Below are 18,130 nucleotides of genomic sequence, written 5' to 3' on the forward strand. Positions count from 1 at the left end.
AACTGAAAAATTACACATACATTTAGCCAATTAAACCTAAGACAATACGTTAGACATCTCAATAACATTTACACACTAAAGGCTCCACATAAATGTTATACATAAGATGAACCATTTATAATGTCCAATCATGATAACGGAAAAATCAAACGAGAGAGAGAAGCGAAACTTGGTACGATAAAACTAGGAGGAGGGAGACACCTTCGCACATATTAGGCAAAACCCAATGAAGAGAGTTGCCAACTCAATATAACGTTATGATTTATTAGTTATTATTTAAAAGTTATTACACTACGTACAAAAGTAAAATCTACATGCCAAAAGAGAACCTACAATACCATACCTGACGTCCAGTGTTCAAATTTTGCGACGTGTAACTCCCAATAAGTGGCAAATTAAAACTCGTTTTGTACAAACTAGGAAGAAGATATAAAAATGTGTGTGCAGTTAAAATCGGAGAACACTTTTAGATATTAGAACTCTTTGAACTCACGTAATGTTCCAAAGAAACAGACGAACAATGTAACTATAAGAGAGGAGGAAAATGAACAAGGCTGAAAATGCTGCAATAACTCGGAAAAAATCCGATTACATTGTCCTTTAAAGTTTAGAAAGCAATGCCGTATGCCCTAATTAGCATTTTGAGATTGAAAAGTCAAGTACTTTTCGACATATAAGGTATTGTTGCAAAACTTGCTAAAGATGTGTTGTAAAAAATGGCAACAGTGATTCAAAATTCCCTATTTCCCCGTTCCTGTGAGTGCACACGAAAAATAACTTACCGTACCACGTACACATTGTGCATGTTATGTCCGTTCTATTCTTAAGACAATGCAATGTGTGTTTTTTCTCTGCTATTCAGACTGAGCAAACATAAAGTGTGATTATTTTATGTAATTAGCGTACTCAGGTTATGAAAATCGACGAAATAATCTAAATATTACTCCAATATCCACTTGAAGAGAATTAGCAGAAATACGTTTGTTATGACGACTAAATATAAAGTATCTGCATGGTTTAGTAATTAAGCCTCTCCGGAAGTACTTTTATCAAGTATTACAACGTATAGTGAAAGAATCGACGGACCCTATGACGTAGGGTGGACCAATTATAAAGGCAACACGAAAGTTCTTTTGCTTTTTTGGAGGTCTGTCTTTCATTGGCCCTCACACCGTGAATTGAATGCGAATAGAGATAAGGCGAAGGTCAGTTGTTGGTGTCAGTATATCCAATATACTACCTCGTTGTGGCAGTTCAGCTACATCGTGAACTTGTGTAAGGACAGAGCGAACATGAGACCTCCACAGGGCGTCATGAGGACTTGTATGCTGTACGAGTTCAAACTGACGTCAAACGCTGCTGCAGCGGAACGGAAGGTATACCAGGCTTTTGGCGAGGGTATCGTGACTACCCGGACAGTGCAGCAGTAGTTTAACAAGTTTAAGGACGGTGGCGAAACACTCGAAGGCGCACCACGTGCTGGAAGACCAACACACGTACAAAACGAAAATTTTCAGGCAGCAATTGAGGCGAACAGTGGCCAGTCATGTGAGGAACTGGGACTACAATTCAGTGTGAATGGAAAAAACATTCGACAGCACCTCCATCAACTTGGGAAGCACTGCAAGTAGGGTCGATGGGTTCCACATGATTTCACTCTGGGCCAGAAGGTAACGTTTGGAGACACTTGTGTTTCTTCGCTGTCTCGTCTGAGAAAGGAGCCATTTCTAGGCAGGGTGATGACATGTAATGAGAGGTGGGTCCTGTCCGAAGCTCCACGGCGCTGTCATTATTGGTTAGCATCCCATGAAACGGTTTCGAAACAACCGAAACCAGCACTGTGGCAGAAGGAGGTCCTCATGTGTGTCTGGTATACTGCTGGCGGATACGTGCATCGGAAACTGCTGCGAGCTGGCCAGAGCATCAATGCAACTGTGTACTGTCAGCAGTTGAGCCATATTCAAGAAAAAATCAAAACTCTGGAGCCAGCACTTCTAAATCGCAAAGGCGTCTTCCTGTTGCAGGACAACGCTAAGCCCCACGTGGCTAGGATGACCCGGACACCATTCTACGCCTTGGATGGGAAACACTATTGCATCCGCCATACTCCCCGGGCATTCCACCGTCCGATTATCACCTGTTCCATTCCTTGGACAATCACCTTAGAGAACGCCAATTCAAATTCCTAATAGAGACGCAAAATACACTTCATACCTTCTTCGCTTCAAGACCCACCAAGTTCTAGCGCGAAGAAATCCATGGCTTCCAGCACGTTGGCAGAAGGTCGTCAATGCTGATGGGGACTATTTTTGATCTTCTAGGTACGTCGTAGATGACATATCGATTTTCGAAGGTGGTGGGTGAAAAAGCGACAGAACTTTCTTGGTTACCTTTATATTATGACAAAATGCAATATTACGGTAAATTTGCATGGAACAACAAAAATGATAAGAACAAAAGTTGCAATGAGGCCTTCTGAAATATGGCATCTGCATGTTGTCCGGGATCCCTTTTAAGTGGCTACAGGAGATCGAATTGCGAATTGTAAATAGGAACCTCCCATTTTTTCGTACAATGTAAAGTCGTTAGTGAAAGTGAATAGTCGTTTATTCCGCGTAAGTTTTTAAAGCAATTTCAAGATGCAACGTTCCTGGCTAGTAAAGTTGCGTGCAAACGAATAAAGTTTGAAGAATCGCTAGTGCCCCGATAATACGATATGTAGGTTTTGCCTTGCATTAAAAGAGTAGGGTCTATGAGGCATCCACCGGCTATGCCCGCCACAATTCGGAAGGATGATTGCTCTCAGCGAGCACAGAGTCCGTGGGAAAGGACAAGGCAATGGTTAGGGCCTCTCAAAGGAATCAACTGCTTTGGAACAATGTCCGACAGTGTATGAACGGAGGTCGATAAACTGAAACTATTGTTGATGAATTTTGAAACATCGTTGCCATCTTTTACAACGCATCTTTAGCAGGTTTTGCACTATATATATTTCGGAAGACACTTGTTTTACAAGATCTCAATATGCTCATTAGGGAATAAGCGCTGGTTTCTAGACTTCGAAGTATAATGTAGTCGGGAACTTTTCCGAGTTACTAAATCACTTTCAACCTAGCTCATTTTTCTCCTCTTTTATAGCAACACTGTTCACTTGATTCTTTGGGATATTGCGTGAATCCAGAGTTTTAATGTCTGTCTGATTTCAACTGCACACATATTTTTATATCGTCTTCCTTGTTTGAGCAAAACGAGTTTTAATTTGCCACTTGTTGGGAGTTATGTCTTGCAAAGTTTGCTGCACTGAACGTCAAGTGTAGAATTATATTATGTTTTCTTTTGGCATGCAGACTGTATTTCTGTAATACCTTACTTTAAGTGCTATTTAGAGAGAGAGAGAGAGAGAGAGAGAGAGAGAGAGAGAGAGAGAGAAAAGAACTTCATATTGGGTTAGAAGCACTGTTCATTGGTATTTCCCTTCTTTTAGTTGCTTTGTTCAACCCCTCCCCCCATATATATCATCGAAATAAAGCGAGAAAGCTAGAAAGCTACATAAAGCTATGTCTCCGGGGCCTTCTTTAGCCGTTATGGGGAATCACAACTTTCAGTATGTGACAATGTCGTACTTTAGCTTGGGACCATTAGCATTGCTCTACGAATCCATCAAGCAGTTACATCGATTGTTATGCTAATAAGTAGTGTCAACGTCTATGATGGAGTGGTAGATATACTATATGCAGTGGCGGCGATTGGACGTTAAAAGTGGGGGGGCAAGATAGGATCTGAATATGTGTATATCAGCTAGTGTTTCTGGTTGTTTCTAACACTATTTGATGAACGGTTGTATAACTAATAGGATACTATCTTTTTCAGTTAAAATACCGTATATCGCGTTTCATATTTAATTAAGTAAATTGACAAGAGCAACGCACATAGGAACTAACCCTTGATTCCTTGCTCTTGAACATCTTAAAATTCTGTCTGGAAAACTGTGTGATCAGATTATTTAATAACATATTTGTAAAACAAATAAATAGAAAGGATATTATTGATCATACTAATGAATAATAAGGCTTGTTTTGTAGAAGTTATATTAAAACTGGGGATTAATGAACAACTTACGTTTTTAATTCCACACTTGCCATTAAATGTATGTTATTACTCTTAGAAAATGAAAGACAGCAAATACTACAAGCATATGCTACGACGCATGCAATTAAAACACAATTCCTGTAGCTGTCAACTCCACGGGAAGACAAATAACCAATACACACTTACGCAACGACAAATATTATATGGTACCATTTTTTTTCTATGAACCAGTAATATATGCAAAAACTTTACATTTCCAAACGAAACTATATACATTAACCATTTTAAAGTATGGCTTTTTAAAGGTAAATTATTGAATTTCAGTCAATCAGCTACAGCATCATCCCTATTTATCCCGGGATCATGGTATCTCATTCTCTTCAGAATAGAACAACCTTTCAAACGGTTTCATTTACATCTTCCTATCATGTCCCTAAGGCGGAAAATTTTGAGGGAAGCCTGGATTTTTTTTTCAAACTTTGATCCCCTCTGGTCACCCTTGTTAATGCACAGATCTCAAAATCAACTGAAAGATACGAAGGGGTGTACTAAATATGTATAAGGCCAGTTTTAGACGAAAGCATTTATCGTAGCATTTCTCGTAGCAGATGTGCTGCCAAAAATCTCGTATAATATTCTATGGCATCAAAAGTATATTGTGCTTTTACATGGTAGCATTTTGATTAGCATTTTTTCGTGACGTAGCAAACAAATCACTGGAGAAGAGCGCAATTATGGCTCCAAAACTAAAAACAGATATTTCAGTCACTATTTCTTCTAAAGCCCTTTTTCGCATATGGTTATTAAGATACAAAGGACTTTTAACGGTGCAGTTATACTATACAGATCCATAGATTTTAAAATTTAGATAAGAAATTTCTAATGTTTTAATAGAGTAGTGTATAAGTAATGGAAATATGGTGTGCACTTACATCTGAGATGCTTATTTATGTGGAAATATAGAATTTAAAGTCGAACCTGAAATGCACGTAATTTTCAATAAGCTGCCATAAAATTTTGGCAGGTCTGTAACTTCCCCATTTTGTATCGAAAACAGAACCCAACCATCTCCATCGGGGCTTCTAACCTATTACCACTACTGCTGCTACTACTACTACTACTACTGCTACCACTACTACTCCTATTCCAACTACTACTACTATCCGTTCCTACTCCTACTCCTATTCCTACTACTGCTACTACTACTACTCTTACTATTACTACACCTACTGCTACTGTTACTATTACTAAGTACTCCTACTTCTACTCTTACTACTACTTACTCCTCCTACAACTACTACTTACTTCTACTACTATTACTCTTACTACTACTACTACTACTAATACACCTACTACTACTTACTCCTCCTCCTTCTCCTCTTACTACTACTCATACTATGGATCCGAATAGTAAAACTACACGTTACCATCTGTTAAAGTGAACCTGCACCGGAAAATGCAAGAGCACATCAATAAATGAAACGAGAAAGATTTTTTAATGAATTTCTGTGTGTATCCGTATGGTGAAACTGCACGCTTTTAACTTTGTACAAACAAGGATGTTCCTCATATTTTTTTTAATCAACATAATAATAGTATCCCTACTCCAACTTTTTTCTTTACTACAATTCAATTCCCCACACATCGCTTCCTTTTAACACACCACGGCGCTGCAATCGGAGCAGAAATGCTGGGGAAAATGCTACGAAATAGAGCAGGTTCTATCGACAAGAAATGCCATAGGATATGCCATGGCATGGGAAATGCTATAGCATTTGCTACTTTACACGGTAGGATATCGATGATACGATTTTTGCTACGAGAAATGCTACGATAAATGCTTCCGTCTAAAACTAGCCTAAAAATCTCAAGCTTCTATCTTGAAAACTAAGTGTGGCAAAATGTTTTCCAATCAGCTAAGAACATTCCCACAATGCTCCAAATGACCCAGATGTAATATAAAATTTTCCTGAGACATCCCTATTTATCCTGTGATCATTATTCGTACATCATTCCCTTCAGAATGGAACATGCTTTCAAACGGTACCACTCACATATCTCCATCATGTACCTGAAGTGGGAAAATCATGAAAAATGGATTATTTGTTTTAAAAATATTCCTTCTTTGTACTTTTTTGTCCCTCTGTATCCCCCTGTTTTAACGCAGAGATCTTAAACAAATTCGAAAAATACTAAGGGTGTACTAAATGTGTGTGCAAAATTTCAATCTTCTAGGTGCAAAAGTAATCCCGCCAAAAATAATATCTCTACAATACTGTACTCCAGATTCTCGTATAAAAAAGGATCTCAGGTAAAAATTCAATGAGACATCCCTATTTACACTAGGATCATGATTCGTACATCATTCTTTTTAGAACAGAACAGCCTTTCAAACGGTACCATTCACATGCTTCCATCATGTATCTGAGGAGGGAAAATCGAGAAAAAAGGGATCTTTGTTAAAAAGATATCCTTTTTTCTTTATCCTTTTGCCCCTCTGGACCCTCCTGTTTTATCGCAGAAATCTGAAAAGAATCTGGAATATATTAAGGGGTGCACTGAATATGTGTGCAAAATTTCAATCTTCTAGGTGTAAAAGTAAGCCCTACAAAAAGTAATAAAAAAGTCATAACAAAAATATTCTTTTAGTTATGACGTCATCGCACTCTACGTCTTGACGCAGAAAGGCGTGAAAGCATATGCAACGTGTTCTATAATGCCTCCAGGCTTGAGAAAAAAAAGAAGTAAAAAGTTTTTTGGTACTTTTTTAAATCAAATAATGAAGATTCTAGCCTATCACCGAAAAATAGATCATATAATTTAAAAGAGTTAAGTGATCACTTCAAAAAAGTGGGGGGGCAACTGCCCCCTCTTGCCCCCCCTAATCGCCGCCCATGACTATATGGTTCTTTATCTGCAACGTTGCCACATAGTGCAATTTGCGTATCCAAACGAGGACTCGAAAGGCACGCAACTATATATATTTTTCTCTTTACTCTGATATATAGAATAGTGCTCTGATCCCGCGGGCGCCATTCTTACAACACACGATATATATCTAAGAGTATGCAGACCCCTGAATAAAAGCGAAATAGAACGAGATATAAAAAACTAACACTGAACCTATGAAATAAGGCTGGGGAGGGAAAGAGGAATTTTTATACAAAAGATATGGCGAAAACGACTTATACTTTAAATTTTGCTATCTTAAATGCGATCTTTTATATATATATATAGCAACCATAGATTGCCATATCTCACCTTGAAAGTAATTAATCCTTTTACAGTTAACTGGACACTTGTTTTCGCTCTTGCGCCGTTTTGCAGGATTATGACTGTCTATTTTTTTTAAACACAAACCAACTAAAGCCAGCCAGCATGATAGCAGCAGAGTGCAGCACGATGATCACTGCAGCAATTTCAACAACTGCCACCCAGACAAGACCCCCGCCGGCCATGATAAGGTGTGGAAACTGATAAATTTAGTTGATTTCAAGATGGCGGATATTAAGACAGCAATAATTATCACAATATGCCCTATATTACAAAATACACTGTCAGTTTGTTAAATAATGTGCCATTGAGTTTTTATTGAGATGAGTCTATACTTTTCAACCTCCCTGTGTTTCATGTTCCCGTTCAGATTTCCAGAAGTTCTTCCCACATTTCAATTCACAACTTGATAACACACAGAAATATTTCAGTGAAATGAACTTTGTACTGCAGTCTTTAAACAACACTGCGCGCTGAGAGGATCACGTGGTTCCAAGATCACGTCAATTTAGAAAGTACAGCGCGTGCTGCGGTATGTACAGCTTAAATCTCGCGTTCTGTGCGACACAACTGCCGGGTCTGGGGAACGGTAAAACCAACTCACGAGAAGAATAGTCCTAAAGTGAAAGTACAGTGCACTTTGTCTATAGACCACCTACACCCTTAGGCAAATTAATGTAATCAAGATTCAATTTGCAGCATGATCGGTCCCTTGCAGCTTCTAACACTGTTGTCCGTTATTATTTTCTTTGTTTCAGAAAACTGGAAATTTAACAGTGTTTCAAGAACATTGCATTGTAATTATATATGGTTGTCGATGAGTTTTGGTGCGCTTGATAGTGTTGTTATATGTGAAAGGCCCACTTTCTCGTTTCGTGTTACCTTTTATACTTACAGTACAAGATGGTTATTACTCCAAGGAAGAGGCATGCTATTGTGACATTTAACGAAAACACTTGCCTGATCCAAAGAGTGATTGCTGCTAAGTGTGGTGTTACCTAAAGTGCTGTAAATAAAATTCTTATGCTCAAGAGCGAAACGGGTTTTGTTTCTCCATGTAAAAAAAGGGAAAATGGTCGAAAACACACAATAACTTAGAACGATGGCTCTTACTTGTTACAGGCAAGTAAAATTGCCCCACAGATAAGTAGTTTCGATTTCCAAAAAATCTTGCTCGTGCAGGACCTCACGTTCATGACTCAACCACCCGTCAGTTTGCTGGGAAGCGGCTGTATGCCTATGACAAGAAGGTCAATTAAAAAAACCAATACTGACAAAGGACATGATGAAAAAACAAATCCAATGGGCAATATACAAAAATTGAACAAAGAAAGACTGCATGACTGATGAGATCCACTTTTTTGTTCACGGGGTGTGGAGGTTGGGCGACTGGTTAACTTATTTAACAAATCATACTCATTAAATAAGTGAAACCCAGCAAAGACGATGTTTTGGGGATGCTTTTCCCTTAATGGGCTAAGAGCATTTGTCCCTATAAAAAAGATGATGAAAACAAATAAAATACATTGATGTGCTGGAGTTTAGAGTGGCTCCAAAACTAAATAAATTTCAAAGGGATGGATCTGCCATTTTCCAGCAAGACTTGGCGCCATGTCACAAATCTTAATGTCTTAAAAAGTAGAATAATTTTTCGAAGAGAACGAGGTAAACCTTTTGAATTGACTTTGAAACTCATAGGATATGAATCCGATCGAAACTTTGTTGCCTATATGCAAAAATAAAATCAAGCGGGAGGATTGCGCAACAAAAGACAACTAGATAAAAGGTTCCATAAAAATGAGCTCAGGACAACGTGCAAAAACTTGCGGACTCAATGCCACAGAGAATACAAATGTTAATTCATGTCAAAGGCGCCAAGTCTTGCTGCACATACTAAATGGAAACTCAGATAAATTTGTGTTTACGTGAATATGTTGTGTTCATTCTGTTAATATATTATCTACAGCAGAAATAATCGCTGATTCCATTCATTAGCACAAAGGTATAATCGGGTCTTTCTGACTAGAGAAAGATATCATGTTAATCGCTACCTACCGCAAGACGTTCCTTTTCCCCAGCTAGCTGCACTGAATACCACGGATGAGATGCACTTCCAACAAGATAGGAGCACTCTCACAGCATAAAGTTTTACGGATCACGAATTTGAAGCCAGGAGAATTCGCCACAGAGGATCCATATTATGGCTCGTAAGATCGCCAAAATTTGGCTCAATGCGACTTTTGTGAAGATATGTCAACATGGAAGTATACGCGGAAAAGCCTAGAGATTTGAATGACTTTAAAGCAAAGATATCTGCTGTCATTTCGAACTAGCACAGTTGGAAGAAAAGACATTTTGAGTTTCAATATGAACTGAAAGAATGCACTGTCCAAAAGTGGTAATGATGATAGACATTGTTGCAAGGTAAAACTTTAAAAACTTCTGTGCAGTACAAACTTTATTTTACTGAAATATATCTGTTCGTTATAGTAATCTGAAATATGGGAAGGACTTTCGGAAAACTGTACAAAATAATGCAAAAAAATTGCAACACCGTATTATTTTAATATTTTTTATATGATAAACAGAGGAAATAATCGATTTTATACCACACCGATTCCTCATGGTCTGAATGGCCGAGCTACGACTTCAAAAACGATGGAATGTATAGCTGTTCGGTGAGTGGACTGATTGGCGCAGAGATTATCAAATCAGCATGGTAACCCAAAGATTCGAGTTCGATTGGGGTTTGGTCATGCATTTTTCACTCCTTGTGTATCGTCGTGTTAACTTCGTACATTTACGAAGTTTCTAAAGAAATTTCTACAGAAAAAAATGTACACCACACCAAGTTAAGATATTTTATGCTTTACATTACAGAAGTCTCCTACATCTGCAACATTGGAACATATTTAACAAAGCATGTGTGAAAGGAAATACCTATGATTCTATGAGAATGTGTACTTTATGGTCAATTTGGAATACACTTTTCTCAGGTCTGTATTCAACTATGTAATCAATTATATAGACTATGTGACCAATTTGCCGTCTGTTTTTGTTATGCACACCTTAGTATTTATGTATCTGGAGCAAAATTGTACAACAAATTGTAGCAGTTGTGAAGTTAACGGTTTTATCACTGAAAGTCTGTTTACAGTGAATTTAGAAGGAAAAAAAGGTACTGTTTTTACATGAAAGATCGACGTGGGAAAAACATGTAATATAACAGCAAAGAAACTAGCAAAGTTGCAATATTCAATGTGTCTGGCAAAATCCAAAGATGAAATTAAAAGATCATATTTGTGTACAACAGTTGGTTAAGATTCATGGAAAGGAACATAAAAAGGAGAGAGTAGGTATGATCGAAATATGAATTTTCTACACAGAATTTTGATTGTTGTTTTGCAGATTAATTTCAACCATGACAAGTTCTCTCAGAGAAGTGGCAAAAAATATCTGGTGTTAGTATTTGCTACATGCGGCGGGAAACAGGTTGAAAGCATCGGATCTGACGTCACAGAACTCTCGATAACACATGTCTTACAACAATGTGCTATTAGACTGTTGATCAATGATGAGGCAAAAGTAAACATTTATGGAATTGATTCAGGTGCCAGAGTACAGAGTATATTGCATGTCCGGTCGAACACTAAGTCCTGCGTGTATTTCTAAACCTCGAAGTATCCGATAAATGTTCTGGTTTGAGGTATTTTAGCTTTTGATGAGGAAGTGGAACCCCTATGGAGTTGTCAATACCCAAACATATAACTGATTTGGGAGTCGCAGACGATACCTTTGGGAAGAATCATATTCAAAGAGGACAGGTTCGTTTTTCACAACGATTTTGACACATGCAAAAATCATCAAGGAATATATGAAGTCCTTAAGTTTTGTTACACAATTTACTTGAATCCGCAAATTCGTATGGTTTAAATTCAACTGAAAATCAAGAAGAAATGTTTTGAAAAGCTAGATTTGTGGAAAGAAATCGACAACAAAAATGGGGCTTACTGAAGCAATAAACGATATCTGGAAACAATGCATTATATGTGACTTTCTGCATAATTCTGTGAATTCTATTCCGAGACGTTGCACTGAAGTTACATAGTTGCGTGGCAATCTAATAAGTTCTAGTTCGAACATACAGCGCACCTCAATTTAACAAACTGTAACGTCTTTTTCTTAAGTAACTTTCATTGTTGCAGATATAAGTAACTTCTGAGAGTTCATTTCTAAGTTTCTGAAATTAATGAAAATTAAATTAAATTTCCAGTTGTACGTCCCACGTTATGCCTTTTAGGCTAAAAGTGAAGATGATTAATGAAAATGAATGATTATGAAAAAATAGTGGAATGAGAATGTGGGAGAAGCGGGAAAACTCCCAAGAAAAACCACGGAACCGATGTTGCCCAACACAAATTAAAATTATCTGGAATATATCAATGAGCCAGGGTTCTCACTCTGAAATTTGTATGTATAATTGTATTTATAAGTATTTTTACAAAGGTATTTCTGCAGAAATCTCGTAACACGCAAACTTACTTATTGCTTTCTTTTTTCAATATCACGTAATGTTATTTTTTTTTTTCAATTTGCATTATCAATCTGATAGCTATACCAACTGAGCTACCAAACTGCCATTATCGCTTTCCTTGAGAGGCCTTTGTGGCTGGGAATACATCTTTAAAAGGAAGGCTCGCACGTTTGATAACGTATATGCAATTTTTGCATGAACAATTACTGTGGACAATTCCGGTATATTGTGGACAAACACTGCATGAATATATATATATATATATATATATATATATATATATATATATATATATATATATATATATATATATATATATATATATTCACAGTACGCCGGTTTACTTTTACACTATTTCCGCTTGGTGTTACACTGAAAATTTTATTTTAGTTCTATCAATTACCCTATAAGGAAAAATCACACATTTTCTCTGGAAAAACGAATTTTGGTTAATGATAGAGAACAGTTACGCGTTTTCTCACATTGAAGTGTTGATTATGATTCCCATATTTTAAGCTGTTCTGAATAACACGTAAAACAACCTCTAGATGTTGATACTCGTTTGATGTTTAAAAAAAAAAAAAAAAAAAAAAAAAAACCCGCTAAATGGCATTTGTCATTTTCTTAATCTAACATTGCCACTTCGAATCACAAATGTTTCAATTTTCACATTACCTAGACACCTTGAACACATATTCCACACACACGAAATTCAGTACGTTATTTAGTTGCTGCAAATTAAAGTACAATATAAATTAAAATAAACTTATTATTAGTAATTGTTTCAAATTACACATGCGGCACACGGCATTTTACGTTAAAATTCTCTACTGAAACAAGTGCATTAAGAGTGCAGAAACTCAAACACTAAAAAAGTAGCAGATACAAAAAATTATTAGTAATTTCATGGACGCCAATTCACAGTGTCTGTGTAGTTCTGCAAAAGAAGAGTGCACATAAATTTGAAACATTTAGTACTACTGGTCTCCTCTAATATTTAACACTGATTAAGGAAGCTCACTTCATAATTTAACACTGCAAGTAACAAAGCAATGAAAACAAGTTAACAGGCGATGTGCTTGGAACTGAAATCTGTGTGTATATATACAGAAAGAAGTATCTTTTACAAAAGACTGAAGGGCAATTGCAGCATACAAAGAAGAGTCTTCAAGAATATTAGTAATAGTTTAATGTGTTAATTGTTAACTTAATTTTCCTATCACTTCGATTGGCTTCTTACCATTACTGCAATTGCTCTTGTCACCACCAGGCCCACTATCACTAAGAGAACGTTGCCGCCGCTTCTCTCCATTTAAAGTCAAAGCTGAAGCGAGATCCAACACCTCATCCATTGTGCTACTAGTGCTGTGCCTTCTGGTATGGTGCAAGGGGAAGCTATTGTTGCCTAAATGCAAATTAGCTGTGATTCAATCGATTCTGTCTATAATTTTGGGCATATAGACTATATACTTAACAGTTATACTGACGAATTATAAATGTAAATGATACGTATGTTACAAAACGAAGTTTTTCTTAATGTATATATATGTATTATTAGTTACCAATATACACAAATTCTTATCAGGGAGTAAGGCATCAACTTATATTAGTACACTTATGTCGAAAACCGTCCTTGATAATACACTATAATGAAACATTTCTACTCAATGATTTTTAATTACTGTTCTGAATATATTTCCCAGAAGGCAAGGGCGTTTCACATTCCTCAATGATCCAATTGCTCTCTTAGATCTACTCTAGTTCACACGTTCATTGTAATTCGAAGTTATAAACATAGCTTACAGCAGCTCTAAAACTAACTTATTATTAACAGTGGCTTGGTTTGTTTTTACCCTATTCAACTGAAACTGTGTTTTAGGTTCACAAGCATGATCACTTCCAGATTCTGTTTTTATGAGACTAGAAGAGTAATCTTCCAAACGGCTTCTCTTCCATTTAAAGAAATACAATACGCATATTTCACGCGTATACAATACGCACGTTTTTTTTCTTTCTTCTTATATTGCATATTTGGTATCTCTCATACATCACCACTACTGTGCTCCATGTGCTCGCAATATATATTAGTTATCGCGTTCAGCATTGCAGTTTCCACTGAAGGAGACTGTTTTGAAGCACAGTTTGATCAAGTTTGTTCCATTCTTCTTAACAAATTGACCAAAGTACAAGTATGCGCTGCTGTCTAAGGTCCAATGCTCGTTTCAACAACGGGAGCCCACAAAAACCCATGGGGATACATCAGGTTATTTCCCAAGAGTATCTGTACGAAGAATTCATCCATGTTTCATGCATGAATTCATGTTTCACGTGCCATCTGCTTCATGCACGTCACCCCTGATATCTTCATACGGTTGAAAGTCTTGTCCTGATAACTACTAAATTTCTGTCGCTGCTGTATACAAGGATTGAATATCATGGCGGGTATAGCAGCTCCATAATGTTCGTCTGGTACTAAGTTGCACTAATTTTAGCTTTCTGTCCATACTGCATACTATAAGTTTCCCATTATAGCAGTGACCACCACCAACTATTAAGCCGAGCATGTAACCAGAGCGACCTATGGAAACATGAACGGTAGATGGTCCTCATTTTATCACGTTCCGACAATATTCCCATGCCTCATCCAGAGTCACTACAAACTTCCACTTGTCCCCCGTAAGATTATGTTCGTACAGCTATCAACTGTTCGCCTTTCTCCCTATAATATATATGAAACGGAAGCATGAACCCAACTATTACGCTTCTTTATCAGGTGTAAATTTTGCACAATTAAGTGATTTTCGGTCGTCGCGAAACGCCCTTACTTGTCTGTTTTGTTGCGACTTAATATAGCGCTTTTTTTTTTTTTTTTTTTTTTTTTTATTTTTTATTTATACATGTGTACTGCTGTCATACACTGTTTACTCGTTTAGCTATAGTTATAACCAATGTCAGAAAAGACACAAATGTAGCACTTCCAAAAGTCCGTAATTTTCGAAGTCATATGACCACACACACAACTACACTCTTTCCTGCAAGTAACACAAGCAGTTTCGAACTACTCGCGAGGCATGTTCACGCGTCCTGCTACCTAGAGACGGATATATCAAAATAAACTTGAAATCACCTTCTGTATTTTGAAAAGAGCAATGCTTTCAATCACAATGCATGTGAAATCATACATAATAGTTGCACGGGTCATCCTAAGCCTCACCTCAAATTTAACTGTTCAAATGTAATGAAGTCTAACAAGCTATACGAATTAACTACGTTCTTTAGCATATGTACCTGGATCATGCAATTTTATCGTATTTGTTATAATCTCTCAAGGAATGGTGATCAGGATTTGGTGCATATTACCCATGACGGATTTAGACAAAATTCATATCATAGACCTGACACGCTGATATTGTTAATGCATTAAATAAAATTACTGTTAATTCAGTTTTACGTCAAGTTATTATTACTGACTGAAGGATGTGTAAGACATCATAAATACCCTTCACATATTAAGTGTTCCTTACTCCTTCAAGCAACCCACCTTACATTCCTACGCAACTTTCATATTAAAAAAATGGGTATTAATTTGTATGTGAATATATGTTCGTTAACTTCATGATTTTAATTTAATTTCTTTTTCCCAATGTCTTGCAAGTAATTACTTCAGGCACTGTGAGAATTTTTATCCCTTCCTGAGTAAGTAATAAAATTTCTAAATTTCGTATTTGAAATTCACACGAAAAGTCAATAAGAGATTTGTAAGAAGAATGTCCGGGTCAAATTTCCGGTGAGAGCTCATGTTGTTCGTATCCCATGGTAACTTGTAATCCACGTTTCATATAGTCGCTGTGTTGAAATGAGACGTCAGATCCGAAATCAACCAAACACAAGAGATAAGATGAGAAAGAGTCCAAGTTATGAATTATGAAATGAAAGAAGTCAGTGGAGAGGCCCTGTAAACACCCAGATACGAATGTTAGAATGGGCATTGATGATCATGATGATGATAGCAATGAAGAAAATAAAGCTCAAAAAGGAAATCGCGAAGATATCTTACAAATTCTGCAATGCACTAGTGAATTTTAATTCAGAAAAAAATAGGTTCGTTTTTCTATCTGACGAAAGCAAATCCACGTAAGTTAATAGTTACGAATAATTAACTCCTTTTCACGTTTCATTCTATCTGTTTTGCAGTTCGTGTTATGCTACATTGAGTCTAGTTATAACTTACAAAATGAAAACCACTGCCGTCTTCAATTTTTCACTCGTTATCTATATAGTAGTATCGATTACTCGCTTCGCTGGGTTAAAATTAAAATTTAAATGCACAATTCCGTATCTCATGTGTTTGGTACCCGTGAAATATGCTGTGTTCGTTTTTAGTGGCATTGATTTAAACGGCATCGGAAAGATCACTGTTCATCTCAGCGACCCCGAAAACTAAGGATTAGACACTAATATTGGTCATTTGCGATCATTTTTATGTATCTTTTCCTCTCTCAAGTTGCAGGACTGAATTTAGTTTTAAAAGAGATCGGAAGTGTCACTGTTCATATTAGCGACCCCAAGAACTATCGATCAGACACTAATATCGGCCATTTTCGATCATTTTTATATATATATATCTCCCCTCCTCTTACTCCATGTTGCAGAACACGGCATCAGAAATGTCACCAGTCATCTCAGCGACCCCGAAAACCACGGACTCGACACTGATATTGGTAATTTTAGACTATTTTTATATATTTCTCCTTGCTCCCCCTCCCCCAAGCTGCAGTGCTGAATATGGATTTAATCAGCATCAAAAGTGCCACTGTGCATTCCAGCGACCACGAAAATTAAAGATTCGACACTAATACTGGTCGTTTTCGATCATTTATATCATTTATAAATGTTCCTCCCGTAATTTGCACCGTCAAAGTAATATGACAAAATCATGTCAGGTCTGAACCACATCTATAATGAAAATTTCGAGATCGGTTGTGTGGTTCAAGAGTTAATAAGTTTTATTTTCGTATATATATATATATATATATATATATATATATATATATATATATATATATATATATATCTCCTTCCCCTACCCTACCCTAGGTTCTACCCTCAAGGTGAAATTATAAAAATACTTTCCAGTCCCAAACCTCATCTATGTTGAAAATTTGATCGAGATCGGTCTTGTGGTCACTCCCAAGCCAGAATTGCATTTACGTCAAAAATTTGATAGAGATCGGTCGGGCGGTTCAAGAGATTAAGAGTCACAAACATAGTCACTTTGAATTTTATAATATAGATTAATAGCGGTATCTGTGAACAAAAAACTACAAATCCAAATTGAAAGTGATTATGTTTATGACTCTTAACCTCTTGAACCACCCGACCGATCTCGATCAAACTTTCAACATAGATAAGGTTCGGATGTTTTCATCATTTTACTTTGACGGTACAATGTAGGGGAAGGGAAGGGGGAAATATATGTATTTGGTCTGGGAATTAATTCGTGCGGTTGGTACGCACACATTGAAGCTGTAGTACAAACACAAAATACATAAATACCTTAAGAAAAATATTGTCCATCGCTAGCCACCACTTTCGCCCATCTGTCAGGCAATGTACGGATTCCGTGGCGAAAGAAGTCCTCATCCTTGGAAGCGATCCAGTCAGAGACCCATGTTTCGATATCTTCTGAAGAAGTAAACCGCTGTCCAATCAAATCGTTGTTCATGCAATCGAACAAGTAGAGTCCGAAGGAGCAACGTCTGGTGAATACGGCGGGTGGGGTAAAACTTCCCATCCGACATTTTCTAAATAGGTTTTGACCGGTTTTGCGACATGTGGGCGAGCGTTATCATGTTGAACAATAAGTTTATCATGTCTGTTCTCCCATTCTGGTCGTGTTCTGGCCAGAGCTTGCTTCAAACGCATTAATTGTCGTCGATAACGTTCTCCATTCATAGTTTCACCCGGTTGCAGCAGCTCATAGTACACCACACCTTTCATATCCCACCATATGCACAGCATAACCTTTGCACAGTGAATATCTCGTTTTGGTTGTGATGGACCTGGTTCACCTGGTTTCACCCAGGCCTTTTTTCGTTTAGGGTTCTCGTAATGGATCCACTTCTCATCACCCGTAATAATTCGATGCAGAAACCCCTTTCTGCTCTGTCGTTGAAGCAGCAATTCGCAAATGGTTTTTCGTCTTTCAATTCATGTGGAACCCAATGTGACATC

The 18,130-nt window shown here is 37.1% G+C and overlaps 1 protein-coding gene across 16 annotated transcripts in view; it reads right to left on the reverse strand.

Moving 5' to 3' along the window:
• The window catches only part of hppy (MAP4K3-like protein hppy), a 133,388-nt gene that overhangs the window by 31,391 nt on the left and 83,867 nt on the right, over positions 1-18,130 (reverse strand). For 10 of the 16 annotated variants that reach the window (XM_081725596.1, XM_081725597.1, XM_081725594.1 and 7 more), the window contains one exon: positions 13,137-13,301. The exons of the other annotated variants lie outside the window; for them this stretch is intronic. In XM_081725596.1, the coding sequence (XP_081581722.1) occupies positions 13,137-13,301 (165 nt within the window). The remainder of the gene's footprint in view (positions 1-13,136; positions 13,302-18,130) is intronic. 16 annotated transcript variants of the gene reach the window in all.

This window comes from Thermobia domestica, chromosome 9, assembly GCF_964235325.1.
Source record: "Thermobia domestica chromosome 9, izTheDome1.hap1.1, whole genome shotgun sequence".
In the NCBI taxonomy this organism is placed as follows: domain Eukaryota; kingdom Metazoa; phylum Arthropoda; class Insecta; order Zygentoma; family Lepismatidae; genus Thermobia; species Thermobia domestica.